At 28.9% G+C, this 10,450-nt stretch overlaps 1 protein-coding gene across 1 annotated transcript; it reads left to right on the top strand.

The window, feature by feature from the left end:
* LOC109325875 (40S ribosomal protein S8-like) lies at positions 1,511-3,779 on the top strand. Its single transcript, XM_019558472.1, has 5 exons — positions 1,511-1,618; positions 1,701-1,773; positions 2,622-2,952; positions 3,294-3,469; positions 3,557-3,779. The coding sequence occupies exons 1-5, from the start codon at positions 1,615-1,617 to the stop codon at positions 3,630-3,632; spliced, it is 660 nt and encodes a 219-aa protein (XP_019414017.1). The 5' UTR covers positions 1,511-1,614; the 3' UTR covers positions 3,633-3,779.

Genomic DNA, 10,450 nt, shown 5'->3' with positions numbered 1-10,450 from the left:
TGGATGTGTGATTTCTATTATAGCTACAATAAGCACACAATCTTCTATGCAGTAACTTGTTACGTTCAATAGGTATAACATACAAATAAATGTACTATTTTGATGCCTCTTCAACTTAACAAAGATCACGCTTATTAATCAAATAAGTGTACTATTTTGTTTGTCTTGGAGTATGGGTGTAGGTCAAATAATCTGAACTATTCAACAAGAATGAGATTTTCGTTTCTCGTGTAGAAAATATACAATTAAAAGTGTGAGAGATTAAACCACGGTTAATCTCCCAACAACTATCTTAAAGAGTCTTATGAGTGAACGTGTTGAATAGACTTTGAGCAATTGGTCTGAACTTGGTTGAAGAATAAAAAACCAATTAAGATTCTAGATTGCTGGTATGGAGATTTGTGATTTGAACCAGATTATCACCCAAGAGTTGTGTGGATACAAGGCCACTCAAGATTTTGGACATGGAGAACAAAAGGCCATTTTGGTCCTTTAGGACATGCAATTTAAGGCTCACGAGACATCGAATAATTTGAAATCATAAAATTGAATGACATGCATAATATTATTTTAGGGATGAAAAATATATCTGTGAAAAATCAAACATGAAGAAGTTATGAAGAATAAAAACAAAATGTTAACTTATAAAAAAACAAAATTAGTGAGAGAAGAAATAAAAACATTAATCATAGCTAATAACGTATGTCCCATTATAAAATTTACCAAACAAATTCTAGAAATAGCACATGTCAAATTTGTAGAGTGGCGATTTTTGTTATTTTACCAACCCAAATAGCACATGTTTCACTATAAAATTTACTAAAGAACCTCACAAATAATGGTAGAAACGGGTTAGACTAGACTTTGTCTTAAACAGACCAAAATCTTATTAACCTATTTAAAGACATGTTATATATACTATATAATCTTGAAATAGGTCATCATGTGTATATTAAAATAAGCTAATATTCCTATTTTTCATTACACTCTTCTAACCCTATCAATTAAATTCTATTTTTTATTCATTTTTATATTAAAATTACTCATATATATATATAATATAAACATATTATATAATATAACTAAATAAGCCGACATGTGAGACTTAATGGACATTTTAGATGATCTAACGTCTGATGTTTTAAAGTAAATAGACTTTTCAAAAAGCTTGAATTTAGTATGTTCACGAGAAAAATATAGTTTAGTATGTTATAAGTTAGATAATAAACTCGTGATAGATGGTTTGACCTATTTCTATCCTTACCCACAAATAACATACGCTAAATTCTAGGGTGTATATTTTCATTATCCAAGCAATTCATATATATATATATATATATATATATATTATTAGATAATTAATTTTAGAAAACCCATGTGCAAAACAAAAAATAAATTGAAAAATTGGTGAGTTGTATCGGGTTTTGAAGAAAGCCCAATCAATAAATCCAATTTTGTAGCCCATAATGATAACAACCCGGGTCTTCGAACAACTTATGTTTCATTTCATTTCATATATAAATCACACATTAGGGTTTTATCAGAGAATAACCCACAGTCACACACATAAAAACCTAGAGAGAACAAGGCGAGTGTGTTCTACGCGCCACCAATATGGGTATGCTTCTTCATCGTTGTTCTTTGATCTATAACTTTCACTGTGTTTATTCATTGATTTATTGTTATTTGGTGTTGAATAGGTATTTCTAGGGATTCTATGCATAAGAGACGTGCCACTGGTGGCAAAAAGAAGGCATGGAGAAAGAAGAGAAAGTAATACATCTTTTTAATTTTGGATTATGTATATTTTAGTTTATTTTCTTTCATAATGTTGGTTTTGATTTTTTTGATAAATGACATGTTTATGTTTATTTAGTGGGTATTATTATTATTATTTTAGCTTGTGAAATAGGCTGGTTTGGTATTTGAATATGAATGGAAATGATAGCATTTTGAATATGAGTGTGCCTGTTATTGTATCCTATGAGTTTTTTGATATAATGTGAATACCAGCATCTTATTGATTTAACAATAAAAGGGAGTTAGGAAAGGGTTAGTGCATTATTGGTCTATGAAGTATAATTGGATTTTTTGTTTATCTTGGAAATGGCCTCTTTGCTTCCGAGAGTAATGCCACTAACATCTACCCTTTTACGATCCCACTCGGTCGGAGCCTCGTGTGCTAGCTCTGTTTTTTATTCTCCTGGGATGTGATATAAAAGAGCATGGAAAATTCTCTCTTTCTAATACTGTTGTTGTTTTGTAGCACAGTTCCAAGCTGCCTTCTCCTGCTATGACTACTGATTTTCTTTTCAAAAATAATATCAATCAACTTGGAATTTAAACTGAGAGCAATAGAGGGTGAATAGTGAAATCTATTCAATCTCTGAAAATAAAATGCTAAGCTGAATAATCGTATTTACCTCGTTAGTTTTTACTGTGTTAATATTAAATGTCGGAACCATTTTCCATGGTTGTAGATTTTTGACAGATTTGAGTTTTAAGAATTTTTCATTTATTATGGTAATTTAGTTGCTTTTTTCTTCTGGTATGTTTCTTTAGTGATACTGTATTCCAATTTATTCTTAAAGCTAAGTTGTGTATTTGCCGATTCATATAAGGTATGAGCTTGGTCGTCAGCCTGCAAACACCAAGTTATCAAGCAACAAGACAGTTAGGAGGATCCGTGTTAGGGGTGGAAATGTCAAATGGAGGGCATTAAGATTGGACACTGGAAACTTCTCATGGGGAAGTGAAGCCGTGACCCGCAAGACTCGTCTTCTTGATGTTGTTTACAATGCCTCCAACAACGAGCTTGTGCGAACTCAGACCCTGGTCAAGGGCGCAATCGTTCAGGTTGATGCTGCTCCATTCAAGCAATGGTACCTTCAGCACTATGGTGTTGAAGTTGGCAGGAAAAAGAAAACAGCATCCAAGAAGGACACTGCAGAGGTGATGTCGTTATATTTCTCATACAATTTATTTCTTGACTAATAACTATGGCATTTACTTGGCACTTTCTGTGCATCAAGAATGTTGGGCATAAGATATGGAATTGAAAGCAATTGTTAGGCATTTTTGTTTTCTTAATACATCGGATATGTTTTCTTAAACTGCATGTTTAAAAAAGTTTTCATTTGTTATTTACATATGTTGTATTATACATGGTTCTAAGTTCCTTTCATGGATTATGTCATTTTCCTTTTTGTGTATGAGTTAGCTTGCTTCTCCTGTGTAGTAGTCGACTCCTCAACTCTGGTGTATTTATTGATCTTTTGATGACAAACTTGCAGGAAGGTGAAGCTGTAGCCGCTTCTGAAGAAGCTAAGAAAAGCAACCATGTCCAGAGGAAAATTGAGAAGCGCCAGAAGGATCGTCAACTTGACTCCCACATTGAAGAGCAGTTTGGTGGCGGTCGATTGCTTGCCTCTATTTCTTCTCGCCCAGGTCAATGCGGCAGGGCTGATGGGTATGTGAAATTTTATTTACGTGTCATCGACTATTTGTTCCGGTTTCATTTATATATTTACCAATCTATTTGCCATGAAATTTGCAGGTATATTTTGGAAGGTAAGGAGTTGGAGTTTTACCTGAAGAAACTGCAGAAGAAGAAGGGCAAGGGTGCTGCCTAAATTTAGTGATTTCCAAATTTTATGTCTTTAACTTTTCCTTGAGACTGTTTCTGTTGGAAACATTTAGTTTTGAATGATTTTCTTAGTGTGAACATGTTATCGTCACATTTTATAATTTTTATGCGAATTATCAACCAAATTTTGTTTTAAATTGTTCGTAACTAACATACATTTTTCATAAATTTGTTGCTTTTGATGTCTTTATTGCTTCAAATATAGTAACAATTAACAAACCTGGGAAAGTTTTGAAGTCATTAATATCATTTTGCAATTAATGTTTAAGTTTCGGGTTCTACTATTCCATTATTGTTGATAACTATTGACAATTTAAAATAGTATGCATATTTAATACTGTGCTGTATTCATGGGTTTTATGTATGCTTATATTATTGCTGTTGTGAAATACAATACAATACCAAGGTCATTCGATCATAAATAAACCACATACGTAATTTGTAAACTTGTGCAACTAGTATCTATTGAATTCTGATTTCTTCCTTCACAATTATTATAAGGTGCTTCAGACCCAATTCAAAATTTTCAATTGAAATTTGAGTATGGAGATTGTTTAAGATTAAAGTGTAAAGAAGTCTCATATGCTTACAAATACAAAGCTTCTTTGCCAATATACATTGTTATCTTGAAGTTAATTACACTTTTCATTCTTTAAATTTTTAAGTATTTGTATGAAGAGAATAAAATATCGACTCAGTCCATACTTGAATTTTAGAACCCACTTATACATCAGCTCAAGTTATTCTGGTTGACCAGGGAGGCTCAATTATCTGACCCCTATCTACGTGATGATAAGTATCATGATATTTGTCCAACAAATACCCTTATATTTATAACTTTATTTTTAATTAAATATTTTATATATATAATAATTTTGTTGTTTTAATATTTTTCATATTTTACCCTTTCTTATATAATCATTATATATATGATATATTATTATTTAATATAATAAATAATAATAAGTTTTGAAATTTAATAGTAATTATTATTGAATTGATTATTAGGTGTACAAATGACTAATAAGATAATGTACATTGACTATTATAAAATTTATAAATATATAATTAAATTTAGAAATTGATTAGGTATCAATAGATATTTGAATGAATACGCACAAGTAGTATTGGCAAATATAATTGTTTTTCTTGTCTTGTCCGTGCCCATGTAATGCCCGCCTAAGTTATAGTGGATATAAGCATGTCCGTTTTTAGATATGATATGAAATATCATGCTCATCCTAAATAAAATTTAAAAAATAAATACAAAATTTTCATACAAAGTCAACAATATATAATTTGCGTGTAAATATATTATATTTTTATTATAATAAACAATGTAGAACAATACATAAAAATATAAATGTATATATATAATACAAAAACAAAATATGTATATTGCATATTTTACTTACAAAATGTAAAAGGAATAGTACATACAAATATGTACAATATACAAAATACAAATGCATATATATAATAAGAAAATGATAGTATTTTCTTATTTGAAATAAAAATGCATATATAACAAACGGAACAAACTTTCTGACATTTGACAAATACATATACATTTGCATATTTGATATTCAATATTTTTCTAATAATGTATGTGAGCCGTTTGTTTTGCCTGCTTGAAATGCCCACGGGCAAGTAGGGCATGTTGGGTTGACATTTTAGGGTTTTTTCATGTCTTACCCGCCCAATATGTGCGGGCGAGCGAACATATGGGATTTGCCCAATTTGCTAATGGTACCCACAAATAATGTGAATTTGGCTATGAGTAAATACTCTTCACATCTGTCTAGTTGTCATCCCTATATTCATATAATTTTCATTTGCAAGTAGAATAGAGGAAACATATTCAGATCAGACATGCAAATCTAGTAGCTCCCGTAATAATTTCATGCTAGGTCTTCCTTATTGGATAACATAAAAATTTCAATGTATTACTTAAACCATAATACTCTCTCCCATTAATATGTTCAACCAAAGCTTTAGTTGCAAGCAAGTTGGTCATCATAAAAGTTAAGTCCCAAATTCAATTTGGATTTCTAATACTTAGATTAATTAGGTTCATGGTTCAAATGCTATACCTAGACAAATTTTGCATCCCAAGTTTCCAACTTGTAAAACATACATATCCCAATTATAAAATTGTCACATTTATATGCACCGACATGCCTTACTACAAGCAGCTAGAGTTATAACATACCTTGCTGTAACACAAATTTGACAAAGATGACCATCCACACGTTTTCTTGTGCATGTGTTGATATTCATAAATGTTTTTATAATACCAATATGGAAAAAGTAGTCTACATTTGTTTCTAGGTCTTGCCATCATGAAAGTTAAAGAATACAAGTTGTCTACCCTTCTGACTTCTCTATATTTCCAATTCATATACCCACTGTCTAAATTAATATTATTAAATCCGAGCCACATCAAATATGATGATATTTTATATTAGATTTGACCAATTTAAATAGATAAATTATATGATTTCATATTAATTAATAATTACTTATAAGTATATAATTATATATAAATACAATATTTTTTATATAATTGAACTGGAGTGAAACAAAATATTAGAATATTGTTTCATTCTTTTTTAATTTTAAGTTAACTGTCTGATTCACTTTCGGGTTATTCCAGTTTAACTGTGATTAACATAGTTGGACTGGAATTCTCTGGTTCAAAGCCGTTAAACCTCTCATTCAATAAAAGACTACAAATTATAGTTGTTTTCAAATTCAGTCAACTATTGATGTGTTGAGTCTGATCCTCAAAACAATGTTCTAAACCATTGTTACAAAAATAGTTTCATGTTGATCAGTTCAACCAGTAAACCAATGTCATGGTCTTAATATTGGTATGATACAACAATTATATCGGTCAAAAACCAATTTTCAATTAAATCGTACTGGTCATACCAGTTAGTTTCATTTAAAATTATTTTTTTAATGAAAATGACTTATTTTTACCAAAATGTCTTATTTTTACCAAAATGTTGGAACGAGGATCAAACACATAACTAATACATTTTTATATTTCTAATACATGGTTTATTCTCAAGTGATACATTAGTTATTCTAACAAATTGTATAAATAAAAGTTATTACTAACTTCTTTATTAGTTTTTTAACATTAATATTAATTTTAAAATATATATGCCTAACTTCATTGGTACGCAGTTTATTTAATAATCATTGTATCACTATACCAACAATATGACACGTTTGAGCATAATATTAATAACCGTGTTCTAAACACTTTCTGAAATGTTAAATTTTACGTTTTTATACAATATTTTGTATTTGTCTCCATTTACCGATACCAACAACTTTGACCATCTCTGTTTTTGTTATTATCATTAAAGATTACAATTAATGAATGATATCAAATTTAAAAAATAATAATCAGGAAAATAACTTCTTTTATTAATATCTATAATTTAATTGGATATATCTTATAATAACTACATGATTAAATATTAACCAATTACCAATAACAGGGTACTCTCCTTTGCTGTCATGCTCTGTACACGTACTCTGATTGCATAGAGTTGAGAACATAGATTTAGTATCTCAAATTCTATCTAAATTTTAGTAAAAATATGTTATCTCAACAATTGAATTATTATTTCTACTCTTTTTTATTGACACGATATAATATATAATAAATGAATAGAAATGATCTATTTAAGAGTAAATTTTTTAAATTTACTTTACATCTTAATCTAAACCATTACATTTTCTTAGGATTGATGCATAAAATATAGAATAAGTGTAAAAAACTTACTCTTAAAATACATGATACTCTTAATTAGGTAATATAATTTGTTCTAGAATTCAGAGGAAAAAGCTGTAATTTATACTAGATAATGGCAACGGGGCGGGTCGGGGTCGGGTTTGCACATACCCAAACTCGAACCCGAAATTCAAAACCCGAACCCGAACCCAAACTCAACGGGTTGAAAATAAAAATATCATCCCCGAACCCGTCGGGTTTCGGATACCCGAACCCGAAAAAAACCCGAAAATGATAAAGTATTAAGGAAAATATGATATTATTTTCGTGTAATTTTACTCTAACATTTCTATTTTCTCTTGTATTATTTCATTTCTTTTATGTTTGAAGATCCAATAGTATATAAAGTAACATTAGAAATTAAAAACAATTGACAAATGATAGAAATTTCAATTTTAAATTGAATTACCTTACTTGGGGCGGGTTCGGGTTAGGGTCTTTGCTATACCAAGCCTGAACCCGTGGTATTTGCTATACCAAACCCGAACCCGAAATTTAAACCCGGGTAAAACCCGAACCCGAACCCAATCACATCGGGTTTCCCCGTTAAATTCGAGTTCGCTTCGGGCGGGTACCTACGGGTTCAGTTTTTATTGTCATCCCTATAGACAAAACATAAATTGCAGGCTACATTTATGGTTCAAGGGAACAACTACCAAAAACAATTGCTCTGTTCACACATGATTTAATTTAGCCCATTTTAAATTTTTGATGTAATGTCGGCGTCAAGCCTTAGAATAGTCTATTTATATAATAATAAGTTAATAACAATATTTATCTAATTAATTTTATAAACAAATATTTTTTATCAATATTGAAGTCTGGATTTTGGGGACCGGAAAATATTTAATAGATAAAAGTAATTGCGAAAACAAGCTTATTACCGGAAAATATTTAATAGATAAAAGTAATTGTGAAAACAAACTTATTGAGATGGATAACTACACAACCCAAAAATAATAATTTTTGACTCAAAATATAAAAGTGTTTTTTGTTATTATCAAAAAATTATATATAAGATATATAAAATATAGTATACAAATCACGGAATTGTTTTGAAAGGTATGGCCATTACGTAAAAAACGCTTCAAGAAAATATTGGCTGAGCTCATATATAACCATTTATGATTGAAAAATATGTTTGCTTCTACCTTATTTAACGTGTTTTTTATTTACAAGTTAAGTTTTTTAGAAAAATGGAGAGAAATAAAAAACTTAATTGACACTAAATATATTTATAAAACGACTCTTACATATATATTTTTTCATTTTTTTAAAACTCAACTTATAAATAAATCTTAATTGAAGAAAATATTTCAATAAAATCTTAGTGTGCACTCCCTTTGTCTATAAAACTAGTGAAATTTAGAAAAGTGTAAAGAAACCTGGGAACGTATTTTAAATATTTTCCTAATAAATCAACTAATTATTAATCTACTAATTTAATAATCATTATTCAATATTTTATATATATATTTTGTGTGTGCTTTATTTCCCAATTTTAAATAATCCATGCATTTCAAGGGATATTGGCGCCATTTCCATAAAAGCATATAACAAGTTCTTTTTTATCGATCGATTAATATTTCCTTATCACGTACTACCTATTTGCTTTGCAAGCATAATTTGAGTATCCCACTTGCAAAATAATTGATTTATATAAAAAACTTCAGCAAAAGAATGAGAAAGGAAGAAAGCAATGATGTTATTATTGAATAACCACAAGATGAATAACTTAGTATTTCTTGTTGATTTTGACATCTGAATCATTGAAAAACTATTAATCATTATATTTTTGAAGACAAAGTAACTAATTGTGTTCAGTGGAAATTCCCAATTCAGAGCACGTAGTTCCAGAGATAAGTAATAAAATATTAATAACACATTAAAAATTTATTTTTAATTAAAATTTAGTTCTAAATAAAAACACAAAGAATATAAATATATTTGTCTCCAAATATGTTGTGTTGAATACTTTTCCAAACATTTTTTTCTTATTTTATTACCATCTCTATTATAACTCTTGAACTTTACCTCCCTTAGAATATAATTGAACATAATATTAACTCAATCTTATAAGTGATACTCAATTACTCATACATAAAGCAGGTCAATAGCATATGTCTTATTTTTACCTTTAAAAATATATTTACTATCATATATTAATGTAGTTAAACCCTTCTTACATATATTTTAATAAAAATATTTATTACACTCATGTATGTAGTGTGTTATCTATGAATCACTCCCTTCATTGATTTATGGATCCATCCTGAGAGACTTGTTGGTTTAATTTGTTAACGAAATTTATTAATAATGTTTAGTGAAATGTATCTATGTTCTCTAATACGTTGAACGATACCAATATATTGTTAAATATTAAGGTTATAAGCTTTAATATACCTATAGTCATAAATCAGAAGCCTATAAAGTTTTTCTAATTGATACAAATTATAACAACAAATTTGAGTCAAATATATATGAGACTTATAATTCTAGATAATATGACACTTCTGCTATAATATATTTCAAAGGTCCAAACAATCATTTTAGTGGCAAATTGAACTAATATGGCTGATTATATAGAATTTTGTCAATTTGCGTCTTTTTATCCTAAGTTTCTTAATTTTATTGAAAGGTGGGTCTGTTTTATAATCTGACATGACAGAACCTTTGGTTGGACCTGACTAGAGGTTGTATTGGTGAATACAGAATTATATGCTTTCATAATGAAATGATTGAAATATGAAATTTATATAAAGTTTCATAATCAAATATGATAATGAAGCCACATGAGGACCATCAATAATGCAACAAAAAATGAGTAAGGATTTAAGTAATCTTGAACTCTTTTTCTAGAGGTGAATAGGAAATACCCTATACACATTCTTAACTGGATTCATATATGTACGATTTTATTAGACTTGGACCACTTTTGGGTTAAAAATTAGCACAAAATCAATAGGTATTATTGTCAAATAAAAATTCAAAAA

This window comes from Lupinus angustifolius, chromosome LG13 (assembly GCF_001865875.1).
Source record: "Lupinus angustifolius cultivar Tanjil chromosome LG13, LupAngTanjil_v1.0, whole genome shotgun sequence".
Classification (NCBI taxonomy): domain Eukaryota; kingdom Viridiplantae; phylum Streptophyta; class Magnoliopsida; order Fabales; family Fabaceae; genus Lupinus; species Lupinus angustifolius.
This window is presented reverse-complemented; position numbering and strand designations above follow the sequence as displayed.